This window comes from Podarcis pityusensis (assembly GCF_964106645.2).
Source record: "Podarcis pityusensis genome assembly, chromosome: 2".
Classification (NCBI taxonomy): domain Eukaryota; kingdom Metazoa; phylum Chordata; class Lepidosauria; order Squamata; family Lacertidae; genus Podarcis; species Podarcis pityusensis.
Genome location: NC_138029.1, coordinates 36411196 through 36432485, shown reverse-complemented (window position 1 = coordinate 36432485; position 21290 = coordinate 36411196). Strand labels below are relative to the sequence as shown.

Sequence of the window (21290 nt, the reverse complement as noted above, 5' to 3'; positions counted from 1 at the left end):
CCGGCTGTGGTACAGATCATGACTGGCAATTCATTCATATTTTTGCATCCTAGATGAGGTTACATTCTGTTCCTTGTTCAGCGTACCCACATCTTTGCACGGCATCACAGTCACCCTTGTATTTCCCTTCCTCTGATCATGACCTGGGTGCCCCTCTTTCACCCTCCCACTTGAATAATCTAGTTCTGAACAGGGTGACACGAATCTTGTGTTTACTCGGATATTAGTTAGTTGTTCTAGTGTTGCAGATTAAGATTTGAGAGATAGCGGTTCTCCAGTTGGGAGGCTGCAGGATGCGATCTTTTGTGGCCATGCTGGTAAAAGAGCAGCAAAAGAAATTAAGTTGACATTAGTACCCTTTGAGGACAGGGACAAGAAAGGATTTCTCCTTTTTTCTTTTTTGCTTGCATTGCCAGACACTGTTAATTGTGTGAAAGGGCAGACAGTGGGGGGGGGGTGTGTCTGTGTTTCTATGTGTCATCACATTCCTCATGCAGATGTGGTCGCGGCGCCTCTTCTCCCCAAGAGACAGAGGAATGGGCCACGTATTTTATTATGATGACACACTAACGAAAACAAGCAAGCTTTCCCAATCCCCCAATCACCTAGCTGCCCACCCTGTTTTGAGAAGTGGCTACTCTTCCATTTTGAGTAGGGAAGCAAGGTGGGAGGAGCCACAGAAGAGGAGGCAAATGGTGCTATGGACTGCAGAGAGCTCAGCTTCAAGGGGACTCCCTTTTTCCAGAGTGCAACTGAGAGCTGTATCTTGGGAAGATCTTGCTTACTCTTTCCTCCTCGGGATCTGCTGCCATCTTTTGCATCCATCAAGCACTGTCCCTTATCCTTGCTATCGGGCCCCACCAGAGGCATGCACAGAAGTTTACACTTTCTTTTTCTATAAGCTTTTGAATAATGTGAAGCTCTAGGTTATGCAGTTTCTGGTGAGCACACACCATGCAGCTATAACCTCTTTTTGGTGTATGTACGTAATAAAAGAGTGAAGAGAAATTTCCAAGAGGCAAATGCTTAAAACACCTCAAGAAGCCAAAGCATGAGGCACATTGTTAGTCTTGAGATGGGCTACATGATTGTGATGTATAAATTTAAAATCTTATCTGTTTAAGTGCTGGGGAGGGAGGGGAAAGAAATATTACAAAAAAAAGAAAAAAGAATTTCTAGCCTTTCTGTACAGTATTTAAAACTGATGGAGCTGTCATATTGGGGCAATGCTTAGAGGTGTGTTACTTTTGCAGCTGTGAATGCTTGGTTGCTTACAATATATGTATAAAGTATTGTGTGATTAATCTTTTTTTACTTGCAAACTTTGTTTGGCTAACTAAGATGTAGTAATAAAGGAGAGAAAGTGGCTTGCCATTACGTTCTGCCGCTGTGAATAGGTTTGGTTGTGCTTGCTGTGTCTCTGTCCATCTGGCGAGATTTGTATATAACTCAAATTCTCATTCGCAACTAAGAGGGATGTAGGCATTCCTGAAAAGGCTGGGAAAGGAGGAAGCTTCTTTGCCAGTCCATCTATTATATGTCATCTAGGGAAGGGGGAACCAGTCCTATAGCTTGTGAGTCACTCTCTTCCTGTGTCTCCCACTGGCAAAGTTTCCCTGGAATCCTTCCCTTTGAGACCTTTTAAGCATATCTGGTGTCCGATTCTTGCTTGTCCTATTGAGGTATGTGTTTCAGTGTTACGTTACTTGATTATTTTTGAGGAAGCCCTCAAAATCATGTGTAGACTCAGGCAGTGACTACTCACTGTATTCTGTGAGTTTCGGTGTTACTTTGCACACTAATGACACATCCACCTGTGTACTCACATAGCTGGAAGTGTGTTCTAACAGCAACCCTCAGCGGTGGGCTTTACCAAAGAAAACATGAAAATCATTCTCAACATCTGTGTGTACGTACATTTAAGAATGGTGACAATGACTTAGTCTGACCTTCTCCTAGGTCTCCTTTCTGAAAACCCAGGCACACACACAGCTCTTCAACCATAGCAACTGGAATCTGCCCAGTTGGTGAGAGGAATGTCAGGACACAGCAAGTCCTGTACACATGTAAATCCTAATATCCAACTCTCAGTATTCCATGTTGTGTCCTTGCTCAGCCTCCCTGGCCCACACTGGAGCAGAAAGTAAAATGTTATTTGGAAAGGTCATCAAATGTAAACAACATTATTAAATATTAGTTGACTAAAATTCTGTGGTGGTACTCGCTGACACTAGCAGGAGTGATTTATGACCATGAGAAACTAATATCTGGAAAGGTTTTCTTTCTTTCTTTACACATTTTCTCATCATCTAGTTTCTGTTCTCTTCCAGGAATACGAGTCAGGAGGCAGACAGTGCAATCAAGGTATAGAGGAGCATTCAAACCACATGACTCCTGTGGTTATACAGGTCAGACACAAACATATGAATTTGTTATCTGGGGTGAAAGAACTAGACGTTCCAGAAAAAATATATAAGCCAGTTCCTTTGCTCCAGTAAACATGCCACTCAGCACTGTGCTGTGCATCGTGTTTACTTTTTTCCATGTAAATTGAACTAGCTAGTCATCATTCATTGCTTTCAAATAAGAACTGCTGCAGTCTTAACTGATTGGGGTTTTTAAAACAAAAAAATGCCAGTTTGACTATGGTTTTTCAAGGGTTTTTATAGAAGAGATATGGGTAAGAAAGAGTGTCTCTTCTTCCCCACCTTTCAATATGTTTCATCACAATCACCATCCTTCAGTCTACTGAAGATTAGTTCCGCTGTTGCCTGGTGTGATAAGACTGCAAACCCCAACCCACCCACCCCCCATGTATGCTCTGCAATCTGATCACCCTTTTTTTCTTTGTAGAGGCAGAATGTATGAGTGGAGACTGCTCATACCGCTATACATCTGGCCTCTGCATAACCTTTTATGCTCCGTGTCCCCTGGGATTTTGTGCTATCATGTGCACAAGCCTGGCTTCAAAGCAATGTATATCCAGTATATGTTGCAGAGGCCTCCAGACCCCGGGCCTCATCACCATAAGGGCAGAATCTCCAACAGTTTTAATATAAGGCAGGGTGGGAGACTAAGCCATTGCCTTTGCTGAAAAATCCAGGCATTCAGACTGGTTTGTTAAAATGTTGAGGTCCATTTGTGGCTCTTGTCACAAGGACCATACACTGGCTTCAACTATAACGAACCTTTTAAGAGCTAGTGTATGCGCTACAGCATACAGCTTTATCTATAAAATCTTGGCTTAATGTCTCTTTATCACAGTGGTACCTTGGTTTAAGAACAGCTTAGTTTATGAACAACTTGGATTAAGAACGCTGCCTTGGAAGCAGAACATGTTTCGCTTCCTGTTGAGTGTGTTCCATTTGTAAATTGAGTCCCCCACTGCTATGAGAAAGCACACATTGGTTTAAGAACGCTTTGGTTTAAGAGCAGACTTCCAGAATGGATTAAGTTCGTAAACCAAGGTACCACTGTACAATCAAAGCTAATTGTAGGATAAAAACAATAAATATGGTAATGTACTAATTTAAACATATTCTGCATAAACTCAAATGTGATTTCATAGCATCATAGAGCTCGAAGGGATCTCAAGGCTGTGTGGGCCAACTTCTTGGTACTACAGCATCCCTGACAGGTGACCATCCAGTCTCTGCCCATAAACTTATAATGCAAGAGAATCTACCACCTTCTAAGACAGTGTCTGTTCCACTGTCAGGTAGCTTATACAATCAGGCAGTTCTCTAATGTTTAGTCCAAAGCCACTTTCTTGAAACTCAGGGCATGTGGTTTCGGTCCTACCTTCTGCAACTACAGAAAACAAACTTGTTCCATCATCTTATGTGACAGCCCTGCAAATATTTAAAGATGGCTATTGTAGTCCTTTATTTTTCTCTTCTCTAACCCTATTCAATGCCACCAACCTTTTTTGTATAAGGACTTGGTCTCCTGAGCTCTCAGCTCCTTAGTTGCCCCCTCCAATGGACATGTTCCAGTTTGTTCAATCTGAGTCTTAAAACTGCAGTGCCCAGAAGTCGGTAGCAAAACATTGGTAACTGTTTTTGTGTCAATTCCACCAATTTGATACTAAATATTTAAGGGATGGTTCTCGCAGCTGCTCTGAGAGTTATGAAATCAGGATCACTGCCCATCCGACTACTTAATCCTCTTATTTCTTTACCTAAGGTATGACTGCTGCGTCATGAGATCTGTATTGCTGCTTGCTTTTTAGCAGTTAACCTGTGGCCCACCAGCTGATGTTGCACTCGTAACTCCCATCTGCCTCAGCTAGCACTAGGACCACAAGTCAAAAGCTAACAATAAATCCTCCTATCTACTTTTTTTTGGTAGGAGTGTGTGTGTGTGTGAGGGAGAGAACACCAGCTTTAAAAGCAGTTGTGCTATTAATCTTAACTTTCTAAAACAAAGAATCCTTGTACATTATCTGAATTTTTCACCATTAGGTTGGTGTGCAAGTACAGTAATGTTAGTCCACCTTCATGTGTGGATACCTCTGACAAAAATCACCCTTTTCTGTTAGGACTCTTCATGGACCACTCCAATTTTGTCTGCATTTACCTAATGAATAACTATGAAAATATGGACAGGAATCATTTCAGCCATTTTTGGCAATAAATTTCTTATCTTTTTACCATCGTCTGCGAGATGATATACTGGATACCTTGAGAAAAGCAGAGGTGCCAGTTTAGTCCAAATTAAGGTGCTAGTTTTGTCATAGTAGGGTAGGAAAGTGGCAAGCATGTCAGTTTGTTGGTGTACCCACTATGGGAGAAAGTTAGCAGCTCTCTCATTAGTCCAGTGTTACCCACCCACCTGTCATTTGCAGGCAAGACTAAAGGATTTGTTAAGATATGCTTCCCTTTCCAAGGGAACAACCTAAAACTTAGCATCAAGATTACTGCTGGCATCATTTTAACCTTAATTTTTCAAGATAGTGCTTTTTTTCTTTTGGAAAAAGGGTAAATCTTTATTCCATCTCTCCTTAAGAATATAATCGGCTGCTACGTACAACTTTGGGTGTGTGTGAGAGAGTGAGTTTATTTTTAAAAAAATTACAGGAGGATTAAAAGTGGTCCCCAAAGTGGCATTGGACTGAGGCATTTTTATTCATGTAGCCACTGCATTGGGATGACAGCAGGTTCTCTGCTTCAGCCGCAGTTGGTGTGCATAGAAGGTTTGATATTGGATGGAGAGGCAAAACAGAGCTATGGTCTTGGAGACCTGCTTCATCTCTTCCTCTGGGCAGTGCAGAGCAGGAAGACATTGAAACTGCAGGGAAGAGTGAGAGTCTTATGCCCACCGGAGGACAGGCTCCACCATTACTCGTGTTGTAGTTTCAAAAAATGGCTCTGCAAGCCAAGTTTCCCCTGAGAATTATCCCTGCCAGAGATAGTGTTGATGATGTGCAGCATCGGGGGTCTTCCCACCCCGCCCCTTCAACTCCCTGTGCTACTGATGACGCGGGCAAGCCGCCTGTGCATTTGACCTTGCACAGGTTCGCAGGGCAGCAACTCTCCATCCACAGTCATGGAGCCCTTGCGCACCAGGGGCTCGAGCCGAAAAGCTTTGACAGGCACATAGTGGAGATAGGGGCTGTTGAGAGCCAGGTGCGTCCCTTTATCCATGGCCATGAAAAACTTGACCATGGAAAGCCGGGAGACCCCCGCCGTGACGTAGAAGAGGTGGATGGCATCGTCGTACAGCTTGGCTTGGGGGGCCAACAGGAGGTCTGCTCCCAGGTGGGAGTGTTGGATGCAAATGATGGAGACAAACTCCTCCTCCGGGGCTACAGTCCAGTGCTCAGGAACAGGCTGCTCAAAGGGTACCAGCAAGGAATCCTCGAGCAAACAGCTCTTGCTGCTGGCGCACGAAGAGACCGACGGGAAGAAGCTGTATAGGGACTTCTTGCTGCTGAAGGAGAACTGTTCGGAGTGTAGTGCCGATGGGGAGCCGTGTCCCACCGCAGAGGGTGAAGAGCCAGGGCTGGGGCTCTGGTCGCCGCAGGGCAGGTAGGAGAGGCGGCCCTTGTAGACCTGGAGCGTTGTCAGGAGCTGGAACGTGCCCACGGTGAAGCGGGCGCCTCCCAGCTTGCGGTACCTCTCGCTGGCAATGTCCACGTCGGAGATGAAGCCCCAGCCGAAGCTCAGAAAGGAGAAGAGTCGCTTGCCTGAAGCCGTGTGGAGGGACATGAGATCCATGGGGGCGTGCAGGCCTTTGCAGAGGAAGTAAGTGCAGTTCATGAGCAGCTCCTCCTTGTTGAAGTGGCCCTTGCTGCAGCAGGAGAAAGAAAGGGAGCGCGTGAAAACAGTGGCATGGAAGGGGCCAGCCCAAGGGTAGTGCGGAAACGGTAGTGGGTTGCAAAAAGGTCTCCTCTCCTGAAAGTCAAAGGTCCAATTTACCTTCCTCTTCCACAGGGTGGGGGCTGGGACAAAACAGTTTTTGGACTGCTGCTTTGGTGTCCTTGCATGTTGCCAGTACAATCATACAGGTAAGCCCAATGCCATCCCTGAGCCACCACCGCCTCCCGTGCTGAATGACCTGAGGAGGTGACCTCTGGTGTGGGAGTCAACCATACAGTGCCAGTTTCACTTTAGCTAGGTCATCACACAGCAGGCACAGTATTGGGGTTCTGTTCTCTCAAGGTGTTCATGATAAGCATTCTATAGGCAGCCCGTTGTCCCAACAGCCCCTTGTAGCCGCGTGAAAAAAGATGGGGCTGAGATGCAGCAGCAGATGGACAAGGGAGCAGCGCCATATTGCAGCTGTCAGGTTTCATCAGCTGAGACTAGCTAGAGTGACCAGAGGGCACTGGACTCTCCCCACCAACATGAATCATCAGAAGTGCCCCCACCCAAGTAGGGATTTGTGGGTGTCCCATTATGGCTTCTTAGCTGATGCGCCTTTGGGGCAAAAACACACCTAGAGGCAGCAGTGGGAGAGATGGGAAGCAGGGCCAAGGGCATCGGCTTTGCGGAGAAACTAGCTCCACTTGACCTGTTCTTGACCCTGAAGCATTTCCATTCAAGCCGTTCATTATACAGACTACAGAACTACTGCCTGGGTTTGCAGGTTTTCCCCTTAGCCCCTACCAGCAGGCTTGCAGTATAAAAGGACAATTTCATGAATGTGGCTCTGGGAACCACATTGGTAGAAGATCAGGGTAAAAAAAGAATGCCCCAAAGAAGAGTTTCTACAGTGCTAGGTTTTATAACTGAATGTTTATATCCATTATCAAGTGCTTAAACATATTCCAGGCATCTGATTCACGACATCTACTGAAAACCAGTAGGGAGGGAGAGGTCAGTGTTGCCGCTTTTGTGGCAGGAGAAAACTAGGCTTCCATACAGAGGATATCAGAGGTTTGGTCTATTTAGCTCACTATTTTCTGCATTGACAATAGACTGTCTGCAAGGTTTCAAGGTAGGAGCCTTCCCCAGTCATGCCTGGAGAGGTCAGGAATTGAACATAGAGCATTTACTATGAGAATCACATGCTTTACAGATGAGCTATACACCCTGTAATTCCCCCTGCTGCCATTTAGTGTTGTTACTGTACAAAATCCTTCATCCCCAAAGGGGCTGTAGATTCCCCTACAATAAGATATGAAGGGTGAGCAAAGCCACACTATTTAACTTTTAAGAAGAGCAAGCAAGATGGTGGGCCTGAAGTGTTTTTTGCAACATCTGGAAGGCACCAGCTTGGCTACCCCTGTGTCAGCGTCTGAGCAAGGCCTAAGCATGACTCGCTTTGCTCTCTCGGACTGGGCCCAGATATGCTCTCAAAGCCTTATTTCCCTGAGAATTACACAGCAGCATTAGTTGGGGTGCAGGAGCCAGGTGGCTGAGCCAGCAGGACAGGGAGAGAAACGCCCATTAGCGACACCCTCAACCCACCTCATTGCCTCTCCCCTCCCTCCTCAAGATGAAGCCCACTAAGAAATGAGGATTAGTCACAGAGCAGATGGGAAAGGTGGCCAGCTGTGGAAGGGGCAGAGGCCAGGGCTGGGGGATGTTGGTTGTGATTGCAGGGAGCGGATCGAAACCTGAGCTGAGGACTTGTAATTAAGCTTCTTTTGTGAATGCACATTGTCCCCCTGATGCCCTTCCTCTTTGACAGCAGTGGTAGGAGATTACAAGACACCATTGGTTGTCAAGGGAAGTCTCAAGTGCAGCTGCCTTGCCAGCCCCACTAAGCAGAAAGATGTGCAATAAACAGGGCAGGAGCAGGTACCAATCTTGGTCCAGCTGCAAGCCTGGTAGAACGTCAGAATGAGCAAAAGACTGGGGGTTCCCATAGAGTTTCGGTTTTCTGAATGTCTCCTTGCCCTTCTTCTATTCCTTGCAGAACAGAAGCCTGCAAAAGGATATCTGTGACTTTGCAGCTTACCATTGCACCACACAACTTAGCCTTCATGCAGGATCTGTTTTTATTTAACCACTCAGTGCTCATATACAGCCCTGAGCACTCAGTGTGGAATGTGGGCTGGCTTTTTGGATGAGAGTGGGAGATGCCCTTTGCTCACTCTCACCCTATGTAGCCTTTGAAATCATGCTGCCCCATGACTCACTTTTCATGCTTTCCTCCAATGTGGGAACTGTATTGGGGCTCCTGCATCTTTTTAAACACCATAAATTTTAGATTGACAAAAGATAGATAATTCAGCATGGAGGGGTTGTTCTGGAAACTCCCAACATTGCTTGGAGCTCAACATAACTGTGGTGGCTGCTAGAAATCAGCCATGTGCTGGTGCCACCACACACACACACACACACACACACACACACAATAATTCATGCTTTTAGCCAACTGTAAAGCCAGGTGTGCGCAAACAGGATTCTGTTGCTAGTGGCACCTGCGCACCACCAGTTCAGCATGTGCCATAAGCCAAATGGGCGGGAAGTAGTTTCACACACCCTCACTTACCCCAAGGCCTGAGGTTCCTAGGCTGGAGAAGCCCCAGGACCCAAACTTCACACATGCAATTATGGGTACATGGCCAGCCCAATACATTTTGCTGCCTGAAGCTGGATAGTGCACACACCCAAACTCCACAATTTGTTTTTTTTTTTCATGCATAATTTTTATTAATTTGCATAATGCAAAATACAAAAACAAAATATAAAAGTTCGATTCTCATTTTCACAGGTTTTTAAGTATGACTTCCTTCAACCTTTCCACAAATCATCCGTAATAATCTTTTATAAAAGTTCGCATTTCTTAATTTGTAATGCCATTAATCATTCTAGTTCTTCCATTTCTCTTTAGACAATACTCTTTTTCTTTTTCAAACTCCACAATTTGTTAGCGCCAAAGCTAGCAAAGCTGACGGGTGAATCTGCCCCCAGCATTGGAGAGGAAATGGAATCTTCCACCTGAGGACACTAGGTTAGTTGAGCAGGTGTAGGGCAAGCTGTGTGGCACACTTGACCCTGTCCTCCTCCAGCACCTTGCCACTGCTTCTCCTTGACCTACAGCATTCACTTGAGACAGCCTCCTCCCCCTGCCTCATGGTAGGGCCAGCCCTGGAAACACACATGCAGAACTGGCACGGGTCCAACCACCAGTGATGCCTTACCTCGTGTAGTGATTGAGAGAAGCAGCCAGGGCATTCCCAGAACCTCCTGGGAGGATGGCAAGAGGCTTCTGGATAGCAGATTCCCAGTCGGGTCGCTCCATCAGTCCATTTATCACCTACAAAAAAGTACACATGGTAGCAAAAGGGCTTACTGGAAAGGAAAGGACACGGGAGCAAGGTGGTTTTTTCACCTCTGACTTGGCTTAGTCAGCACAGAAGTGGCCAGTCCATTTAAAACCAGTCTTTGGGGTCAGGCCTTAGGTTATGTACACAGAGGTACTGCAGTTCAAACTCTGAAAATCTGCATGCAAAACCTGCTGGTTTATACACACCTTTCTAAGAGTACATCTCACTGAATTCAATGGGACTTGATTCTGCTTGGACGTGCACAGGATTGTGTTATTAGAGGAGTGTGTGTTCCAGACACACCTCAGTTACATTATTTGAAATGAGAGGACAGTAATAAAGAATATGCTACAGGTTGAGAGTTCAGTCAAGCTATCCCCAAACTCTTGTCAGAGTATTCTGTCATTGGAAGGCTGGTCATACCTAACTACTACCAGTTCAAATAGTCAAGCTTTCAATTCACTGTAGGGTTATTCCATATCAAGTGATCCAACTTTGTTACCTCATGTCATCCATTTTTCTGAATGTTTTGTACTCTTGTTGAATGATCAAAACTAAATTTAAATCTAAAAATTAAGCTTTTTATCTCATCCCATTTTTGAGTTATAAGGGCCTGAAATTTCAAAAAATTGACAATTTTGGCCTTGTCAGACTACACAAAAACTTTAAAAGCTGAGCCCAGCATTAAGATACATCAAAACCAAGAACACCAATCTCTTCAGAACTTCATGGGCTTTAATATGATATGTCACAAGATGGACTTGTAACTTAAATTTAAATTTTAGGTTACAAAATTTTAAAAAGTGATTAAAAATTAATAGGATTATAGATTTTCAAAAAAATTATTGCTTATTTCATATTTCTAAGATCTACCTGCAATATTTCATCATGGGATCACACTGGGGAAAAATATTTTGTACATACATGTCTGCCTTATTGGCTTCTATTTAGGATAAATGGGTCTTCTTGGTGTAAAATATAACAGAAGAAACAAGACTGCAAACTATAATATCAGTTAATTCAGGTGTTTCTTTAGAAAGTTATGTAATTAAAAGGTATCTGAAAAGCTAGCCAGGCTTTTCTTTTAAAAATGTGTTTTAAAACGGAGTGATAGCTTGTTGTTGCGTTATAGAACGCATGCTTTGAAAGAATTATTGTTAGTACTTCATTTCATGAACATTGCAACAAAATACATATGTAACAAAATTTGATGTATTTCAACTTAGTTTTGATCATTCAACAAGTGTGCATATAAAATATTAAGAAAATTGGATGACATGAAGTAAAGAAGTTGGATCTCTTGATATGGAATGACCCTGCAGTCAAATGCATGGATTGAACCCGCCAATGGAAACCATATACCCTCCACATTCACAAAACAAGAACACAGAAGCATATTGGAGTTCTGCATCAGAACCTGCATTTAAGCTGCACTTCTATTGAACATTGCAACTTTTGGATCGCTTCGCCATTAGCAGGCTGCTTATTGTTCTCAAATATCTTTCCATAGCCATGAAGACTGGGAAGACCCTTTAAGAAAAAGGAAGGGGAGTGGGTATTCTATCAGTTTCTGAAGCAGAAACTTCTAGATTTTGCCTTGTGCAGAACAACCTGCAACCATACAGAAATTTTCCACGACTCTCTTTAAGGAAAGGGTTACAAGTTTACTATGGTTTTATCATTTGATTGCTGCCACGCAACATGAATCAAAGGTGCAAACTTTGGTGGGGGAGGGGAAACACGCAAATATTTAATATGAATTGAAGTCAATGTTAGGCATTAGTTTCCACATTTTAAAAGCTACCCATATGAAATTTACAAACATACATTGGAGGCCTTCCCTCGTTTATCTTGACAACCTCCTTCCAATTTAAATCCTTTCTGGCCAGTGCTGCCATACACTTACCAGACTGAATATGGAATTGGGTTCTCGTACCAGTTTCCCACTGTGCAGCAGGAGGAGGACATTTCAATAACTGCAAGACAGTGGGAGAACTGTGACCTGCAGACTTTCACTGTCCAAGACTGGATTTGCAACCCTTGCCAGTTCCCACCCGCCTCCAAAGTACAGTCGCATTCCCAGACACTTTGCACTGCAGTGGGCTGGAAGGTCTCATCGGAATAAGTAGCAAAATCCTTTACAACCATTAAACATGGGCCTACCTTGGGCAGCATCCGGTCTTTGGTGATGGGAGGCGCACTGTGGTGCTATGACACAACAGACAAGGGAGCCCATAGTTAGCCGGATCCCAGTTGCCCCGCTTACCTCATATAGCAAGCCGTCTCCAGCCATAATGACCAAGGCGCTGTACATGGATAAGTCCGTCTTCCTCACCAGATCCCAAGCGTGGTTGTTCTTCTCTAGCAACAAAGACAATGAGCATGTATGACTTGTATGTTATGTCCCAGCAAAACAAATTTGATGGGGGGGCAGGAAGAGATAGTTGACAGAAGGACCATACTTCACACTACAGGTGAGGCAGGACAATCCTATCTGCAAGCAGTGGCAAAATATGTTCTCCCTGGCCATCATTTGATGTCAAATGGAATGCTACCTGTGCCAATCCTATTTGATGGAATGGCAAGCTGGTTTGAAGCAATGTTTCATCGAATTAGGTTATGAACTGAAGGGGACGGGCATCTCAAAAAATGTGTGTAACAAGGAGTTGTTCTCTCCTCCCATCTCTTCTTGGAATGGGATGAACAGGATCAGCCAGACCTTTACAGCAAAGTTTGCTGCACTTTGAAATCAGTGAAATCACAGCCACACTCACAAAGAAGCACTCTGCAGAAAAGGGTCAACCTGAGTTGGGCTGGAGGGAAGAGTTATTTGGGTTTCCTTTCCCTGCAAAAAATGCAAGATTAGAGCATTGTCAAGCCTATACCTGCATTTTTAACTCTTCTGCTCACACGTAGGTGGCACTGTAATTAAACGGGGCAGGCCGTGATCCTCCTAGATCAGCTTTCCCCAATCTGGTGCTCTCCAGATCCCGACCATCAGCCAGGCTGGCAGGGGATGGCGAAAGTTGGGAGTCCAACCAGATTGGGGGAGGCTGCCTTAGAATATTAGCTACCCGGATGGTTGATCAAAGGAGTGTCCTCCAGTTTGGCAGTGCCAGCAATATCACAGGGGTGGGTGGGTGGGTCAGAGCAGAGCTGTACATAAAGGTTTGAGCACAACCACTTTTGTGGGGCTCCAGCCATCTTGGGACATGCATTGGCCTGTCATTCCAGAGAGGGACTGCAGTTTTCACTGTGGCCTTGTTCAGGCACACGACTTACCAGTTATAAACATGCTGAATCCTATGTTGGCTTCCGTCAGCATCGGCTGCACTTGGGACTTGAATAGCTGCAGGGCCCTGCCTGACCCGCTGCGTGGATTCAGCAACACCATCACCTGGCAGGGCCGGGAGAGTAGCCCAAAGGGGGCTTCTGCACAGAGACAACAGAGGTGGGGAGATCGGGAATTACACCCTTGTGCAAATTAATTGAAACAAAGCATGTTTTCTATCTTACTCATAATCCTGTACTCAAAACAAACACGAAAAGTGAGTTAATCATTACGGTGTTGGAAGCCTGCAGCCAATAGAAGGAATGATGCGCTCACCACAATATATTGAGGTTCTACAAGAGAGTTATTCCAGAGCTGGAAAAGAAGTATCCTAATGGTACTGGGATACTCAAGCAGGACCTAGCCCCCTGTCACACATCAAAAGTGGTGAAGAAATTCATGACAGAGCAGCAAATACAGGTACTTGATTGGCCAGGGATTTCCCTGGACGTAAATCCCATTGGAGAATTTGTGGTCTATATGCAAAAGTCGCCTCCGTGCTGTAGACTGTACGACTATGGAGAAGCTCATTCAGGCGCTGATTCAAGTGTGGTACAAGGATCCGAAAATCAACAGTGACTGTTCGAAAATAGTGGACTCCATGCCAAACCGTATTCAAATGCTGCTTAAAAATAGCAGCGGTCATACTAATGTACGTATATGTGAGTTTTGTACATTTATATGTGAGTTTTATACAATAAAAAAAATGAAACTACATTGTTTCAATTAATTTGCACAAGGGTGTAGCATCATGGACTAAGGCTTCTACCTCTACTTTTCTTATTCTGGCCTCATACATCAAAAAAAACAAACCAAATATTTTCATTTGCTTGACCACTCAAGCTGAGTTCCAGAGTTTAAACAATGAATAAATGAAATTAAATGGAGAAGCAGATGCAACCATCAGGAATGGAGGCAAAACTCTTCTCCCTGTTGCACACTCCCAACCTTTCCATGTGCAAAGATGTTTCAAGGATAGCAAGGCTCAGCTTTGGTTTCCTTTGGGGGAGAAAATACAACAGACCTCCTTTCCTGACATAATTGGGAATTGTGGTCTGCACCAAAATGGCGCTCACAACCCTTTCGCAGAAGAAATACACTACTGGGTTCCCTGTCAACTTTATTTCAGCAACTGAGAGACAGCAACCTATGGATGGTTTGCAAAGGAAGACTGACCAATAGATTCTGCCCACCACCTGCCCTGCCATACATCAGGCCTCTTCCTTTGAGGGTGGAGGTGGGAATCAATTTCTCAAAGTTTGGGTGGTGTGTTCAGTTAACTCCCATTAAGGAGAGGTCGCAAGACCAAAATAACCTAAGACGAGCCTGTTGAATCAGGCCAATGGCCCGTCTAGTCCAGCATCCTATGCTGACAGTGGCCAACCAGATGCATTTGGGAAGCCTGCAAGCTGTACATTAGTGCAACAGCGCTTTGCATCCAGCAACCAATTTTCCTATGAAAGGAACGGTCACTCAGCAGCATGCAACACCAGCAAATCCTAGTAAATAGATGAAGACTGAAAGATGCAGGTATGCATGTCTACAAAACATACATTTTAAGCACCCCCTAAAGGATCCTGGAAACGGTTCCCTGCACCCTTACTAAACTACAGTTCCTGGGATTCTTTGTTCTGGAAGGGGGAATGTGCTTTAAATTTATGGTGTGCATGCAGCCTGTTATTAGACAGAGTGCTGAGAGAGGGGTAAAGAAACTCCTCGGTCCCTTTTCCTTCCGACCAATGCCTATTGCCTAGAGCAGTCAGGTGGGTGTTGTTGCCAACCAAGGGAGGGGAGAGTATTACAGATGTTAAATAAACTATTTTTAAATTATTATTTGCACTGGTCTACAAAGAGACGCGGGTGGTGCTGTGGGTTAAACCACTGTGCCGCTTGGGCTTGCCGATCAAAAGGTTGGCGGTTCGAATCCCCGTGACGGGGTGAGTTCCCGTTGTTCGGTCCCTGCTCCTGCCAACACAGCAGTTCAAAAGCACAGAGTGCAAGTAGATAAATAGGTACCACTCCAGCGGGAAGGTAAGCAGTCTGTGCACTGCTGATTTTGCCAGAAGTGGGTCATGCTGGCCACATGACCCAGAAAAACTTTCTGTGGAAGCAGACAAACGGCGGCTCCCTCAGCCTTTAAAGCGAGATGAACACCGCAACCCCAGAGTTGTTCGTGACTGGACTTAATTATCAGGAGTCCCTTTACCTTGACTTTTACAAATTTTCATCTTAAGTATCAGGTCTGTAGCCCCTTGCAACTGGTGCAAATCACCTCCCACTCACCCACCAAAACAGATGGCTAGGGCAGGGTGAGAGTCCCACTGGGCGGTAAATCAATCTCTTGGCTCCCCAGCTTAGAAATAGAATTTCTAACTACCTATTCCCAGGTGGGAAAAGACTTGTTAGGATTTTGCTTTATTTTTAAAAACGGAATAAAGGCTGTAACACAATTGTACATATTGGAAAATACTTAAAACTTTTTTTAAAAAAAGAATACTGGACCTGAGCCATAAATCTCTCCAGCAGATTTTCGGCTGCTCTTAGTTATTTTGATGGGGTGGTGTTGTTTTTTGCTGTTTAATTGTTTACATTGTTCTGAGCTGACCTGAAGACTTTTTATGCAGAATGGTAGGGCAATTAAAAGAAAAAAAGAAAAAGGTAATGTGTTTCTCCTCAATGTGAGGAAATACCTTCAACGTTCATCACTTCTTGCAGTAAGCCACTTGCCATGCTCTTCAAGTTCACCATTCACCTTATGCCTCCAATGAACCAAGAGCATCTTGCCTTCCTCTTCCCCTCTGTATGCTCTGGCATAAAGAGGATTTCTCACAATGTAGTCCACCCAGTTATCAACTTTCCAGTCACACTGTTCTGTAGACTGGCTCAGCAATCAGAGCCGGCAGATAACTCAGCACAAATGATGCAAAAAAATTTCCTGCACAAACACACCCTATTCTCTCTTCCCCCTTCCTGTTGCATATCATGGGTCTTCCATGATGCATGATTGGCAACCAGGAAAGGAAGGAAGTAGGAAAATTAAAATATTTTTGCTGGGTGTTGGAATGGGCTGCGATGAGAGATGGTGTTAGTTACGAAGTTCTCTGGAACAAATTAAAAGAGCTGGATAGGGCTGGTGGAAGTAACCCCCAATTCAAATGCCTTTGAAGTAGCACATTGCAAAACATCTCTTGGGTAGATGAGACCCCAAATAGGATAGACTGTTGTTTACTCTGCATCTAGCGAGTTCTTGCTGCTGGTTTGAGAAGCAGTGTACACACAACATTGGCCACAATCCATATTTATCCTGTAACTTGTTGTTTCTTAGGAAACACTATGTTTTGATGTCCTTTCACCCACGCCAGCTTTGAAAGAGAAAATGAATGACCTAGCTCTGTTTAAAGCCGATGATGTGTACACAGCTTAGGTACTGAACACGTGGAGAAGGAGAGCAGAGGGACTCTCGGAAACCATGTCAAAGGTTTCGTAGGGACAACACCAACGTAAGGAAATAAAAGCTGTGCTTTAAAATGTGCCATCAGTGCTTTGAGCTCTCATGCTTCATTTCAGATAACATCTTTGGCACAGCTAATAAAACTACCAACCAAGGCTGAATGCACAGCCTGGTTTAATGTCAGGCAGGTGTGGCATTGTTCTTCAACAAGAACCAGGAGCCAACCTCACTACCTGTTCATCATCTACAGTGCAGTTAATTATATCATTTCCCAAAAGAAAGGCAGTATCACTACCTTCCCCCATCTGCAGCAGGCACAGAAACTACGCTAAGGAGTAGCTACAGTTGCTTTCAGAAAGTATCATCAGACCCAATTAACCATGCGTGCCAATTAGTTTCCAACATGTTGGCTGCTAGCTAGATCTTTTTGACTGCTACCCTGCAAAACGGGGCCATCCCAGGCTCCGCTTCTGTTATTTTAATAGGACTACAGTATGCGATGCTGAGAAACTGAGCTACATGAATGATTCAGAAGTGGAAGACTGATGCTTGTGGCTTCGCATCCTTTCTTTCTTCCTGCCTGCCTACCCCACACCAAAAGCTTAAGAGTCCATCCAATTTATCTTCCTGATACAGATTGTTACGAATGAAGCTGCTATCATGTCCCATGAGGGAGCCAAACCACAGATGAAACTGGCAAAAAAAGGTAAAGTTTACTCGTTTTCCTGACTGGGTCTTTATTCAGTTTGGGAGGTTTTGCTTCTTAGTTAAAAGGATGTAGTAAAAGGCATAGTGATAGCCAACAGCTTGGATGGCTTTAAAAGACAACTAGACAAAGAGATGGACGATACGGTTATCAGTAGCTACCTGATGGCTCTTGTTCTACCTTCACTGTTGAGGCAATAGGCCTCACCACGATGGAAGAAGACATTATTTTCCATTCCAACCCACTATGTGTCACACACAGCACTGTTTCAATGCTGCTGCAGTCCATCTTCCACCTAAAATGAACTTATTCGTCACGCTGTCTACTTAGGCAAAATTACATAACTTGTTGTAATTTCCCCAATTACATTGTGGTTACTTTGTTCCACCTTGTTCCCTTCAGTGCAAAGGAAACAGGATGGGTTGGGTCCAAAGCAGTGCTAAGTCATGGTCCTTCCCTCTCCTCTCCCATGTCCCCCAAACCTGTTTTTCTCCAGAAGTAGTTTAACAGGGAGGACTAGAAACAATGATTTTTAAAAGCTAGTGCAGAGATTCTGCCGGTGCCAGTAGCTTCCATTAAAGTAGCCAGCATCTTTGATTTCAGGACCCCCTGCCCTTGGTGCTGAATGCATTTACTTCAGCAGGCAGGTGGGAAGCCAAGCCAGAACACTGCTTTTGACCCAGTTCTTCCTCAGCTAAATAAGCTTTGTATAACAGCCAGCCACAAACCTCTCCGTGAAACAGTGCGACTAGCCCCAGGATTAAGTTTCCACTGCCTATCACGTTTTTCAAGCTGCATTTTCAAGAGCGTGAAATCTTGCTAACCCCTCAAGAAGAAAACCATGCACTCCATTTTCCTCAATCCTTTTCCTCCTGTGCAGAACTGGGGAGGGAGAGTTCAGCCCGGCCCCTCCCCAACCACCACAAGGATCATAGTTCACAATGCCGGGACATATTTATCTCCTAGGGCCCACAGATTACCAAGGTCAAGGAGGCGGCTGTTGATGGCCGTGCAGTGCAGGTAATAGGTAGCTGACAAACTGAGGAGTGTTTAGGGCAATAACAAAATGAAAAGTAACTCAGACTGGCAGAAGCTGCTCAGGGAGTGCTGGGATGTGAGCAATCGTTTCTGCGGCAAAATGAGAACACTGCCTGGAGCGCAGCAAGAAGGTGGCTGCGCCGTCCGTCAAGGGCCTTCAGGTTTTGCATTTAGCCTAGATGAACAATAATCTTGCAGTGATGAATTTAGAAGCATGCAGGCATTCCTGGGGTCACAGACATGGGCAAGGAGAGCCAGGAAACACCTGTGTTTGTTGGAATGCCATAGGAACTTTGTTCACACTGCAATTATTTCCCTTGTTCCTGGGTTTGGTGTGATGACCGCATCCATTCCATAAATCCAAAGCATTTTTAAAAAGCTATTTTAGAGGCTGGGAGGGTCTCTACTGTTCTCTTAAAAGTGAGGAAAAGGGGGTGGGAAGTACGGTATCAGCTCTTTCCTTGATCCTTTTCAATCTGGCTTCTGGCCCTGATTATGGAAAGGAGATGGATTTAGCTGGCAGAATCAATCTTTGTCTACGGACAGAGAGGGGGAATGCTTCCCTCTCCATCCCCACCCCCAACACTCTTAAGTCTTATCACACTCTCTGGAACATCTGGCTGAGGTGCAGGGGCTGACCGGTTTTGCTCCTTTCCAACAGTATGATGCCAGAAGGTGGGAGCTGGAGGAGAAACACACACTTTGGGTAACATGCTGCAGGGTTCTGTAGATCAACCCCATTGATGTGATATTTCGTATCGCTATGTATTTAACCCGCTGGGAGACAGATGGTCCAATGCCTCAAGTCCACCAAGGAGTCCCAAAAGGATGCCATAATTCAGGCATAGGCAAACTCGACCCTCCAGATGTTTTGAGACTACAATTCCCATCAACCCTGACCACTGGTCCTGTCAGCTAGGGATAATGGGAGTTGTAGTCCCAAAATATCTGGAAGGCTGAGTTTGCCTATGCCTGCCATAATTGATGGTGCTGAACACCATTGATAACCAAAAGGGCCAACAGACTCACAGGCCCCTCATCCACTAGGGAAACCAAGACCAATTCGGTCTCATATCAGGGTGAATTCATCGGTGATGTGTTTGGCAAATAGTTACACTGGCCTACCACAGGTTCCACCAACCCTTTTTGCAGCCCAGATTGTTGAAGGCCTCCTGCTTCTTGAGGAGGGAGGACCTCTGCTGGGTGACACTGTGTAGATATGCTTGGTGGCAAAGAAATGAGTTTTCCTCACCATCAGAGATGTACATTGGAATCCCCCAGAAAATATATCCGGGTCACCCTTGAGACCAGCAGCTCAGCAGAGAGACTCTTAGATAGTGGCATGAATGGAACCCTACCAGCAGAACTCCTTGCCTCTCCTGATAACCCACTAGACACTCAAAACGGGAAGACGGCTGAGCAACAAAGAGGGATGACACCACAAGAGATTACTTCAATTCCACCTGCTTGCTGAGCCAGTGTTGCTGTTGCTTCATCAACAAACCACAGTTGGGTTAATCCGAGCAGGTCTCAGTCATACCAGCCAGGTCAGGGTGTTCCTCCCAAATCAAATCCTGGATGGCAGACATTTGTTTTCCTGGCCACAGGTTCTGACATTCACAAACACTACCAACGGACCTGGCAGGTTGCTGGCATGCCAACCAGGATCTCTCAGACTGGAGGATGAACTGAAAGGGAAGATAGTAGTAAGCTGCCTAATTTCCCTTCCCGTTAACAAGCTCATCAGAGACCCACCATCACTCTCTCCCTGTGCCCTGCCCTGCCCAAAATACTACCAGTGGTGCACAACCATCAGCACAGGTCCCACATACACTTCTATTAACTCAGGCACCAGCAGGAGCCAACAAGCAGAGGTGTGTAAAGCAGATAAAAAGCAGCAGCAAAAACCGGAAACTCATTAAGCACTCACACTCACCACCTGACAAACCGAAGCCAATTCCACCTGCGTCTGCTCTCAGCCAGTTCTTAAAAAAGAAACTTCCTTTTTCGCAATGAAAGCTGTAATTCTCAGGAAGCCGAATTTTGCACCGAGTGCCACATTCTGGCTTTTTTTGGGTTCCCAGAGCATTGCAACACGCGCACAGCCGCCGGAAAAGCACAGAATGGGGCATCCGTTGCATTGCGCTTCCTGAGAATCTGTCATTTTGAGGAGGGTAGTTCCAGCCCTTGTGGACACAAAGATATACCTGAATGTAAGCAGGCAATGCCTGCTGAAGTGTTGGAAGGAGAGTATGATTTCAAGTAGTTGGGGTGGAGTTTCATAACTGGAATATTATTTTTTTTTAAATTAAGTCACAGAAGATGCAAATTGGTGTGATTTACAGGCTTCAGAATTTAGAATGTCTGGGAACAGAATTTTAGTTTTAACACCAAGCACACACAATCCCTTGTTGTACATCTGCCAGGAGTCAAAGGCACACATTCAAGGCAAAGGGGAGGGTAAATAAAGAGGCAATTGTAGTGAGGAAAGAAGAGAGCACTACCACAACCCCATGGGAAACTGGCAGAGTCTGCAACATCAAGTGATATAACAGAGTTCAAAGCAGGATGGAACGAATGAATGAAAGCAGTCCCACCTAGATATCTGTTGGCTATGCCAGTCAGGAAATGAAGCTTCAGAGATTGCCTATTTCTGCATGAAAGTTAGAACAATAGGTCCATCTGAAGGGATGTCATACAGAAGATGGGGCTGACTTGTTCTCTGTTGCTCCAGATGGCAGGAATAGAATAGAACAGAATTTCAGGATAACTTTAGCAGACTGTTCCTAACAGGAAAAGCTAGTTGACAATGGGGCAGACTGCCTCTGGAGGTGATGGGTCCTCTTTCTCTGGAGGCACTTAAGCAGAGGCTGGACAGTCATCTCTGAGGGATGCTGAAGTTACATTCCCTGTGGCAGATCTTGCAGTGCCTAGATGACCTTCAAGATCTGCCCCAACCCACATGGCTCGCTTTTGGTACATTGCCTTGGAAAAATCTTGTTAGAGGTAGAGGGAATGACCCAGTGATGACTGACCCCTCACA

At 45.0% G+C, this 21290-nt stretch overlaps 1 protein-coding gene across 4 annotated transcripts in view; it reads right to left on the bottom strand.

The window, feature by feature from the left end:
• Window positions 1–5038: 5038 nt before the first annotated feature.
• The window catches only part of SPHK1 (sphingosine kinase 1), a 44108-nt gene continuing 27856 nt past the window's right edge, over window positions 5039–21290 (bottom strand). For all 4 annotated transcript variants that reach the window (XM_080993806.1, XM_080993805.1, XM_080993807.1 and 1 more), the window contains exons 4-7: window positions 13004–13153; window positions 11988–12082; window positions 9596–9711; window positions 5039–6291 (exon numbers count right to left, since the gene is read on the bottom strand). In XM_080993806.1, coding sequence (XP_080849932.1) covers window positions 5457–6291; window positions 9596–9711; window positions 11988–12082; window positions 13004–13153 — 1196 coding nt within the window. In that variant the 3' untranslated portion in view covers window positions 5039–5456. The remainder of the gene's footprint in view (window positions 6292–9595; window positions 9712–11987; window positions 12083–13003; window positions 13154–21290) is intronic.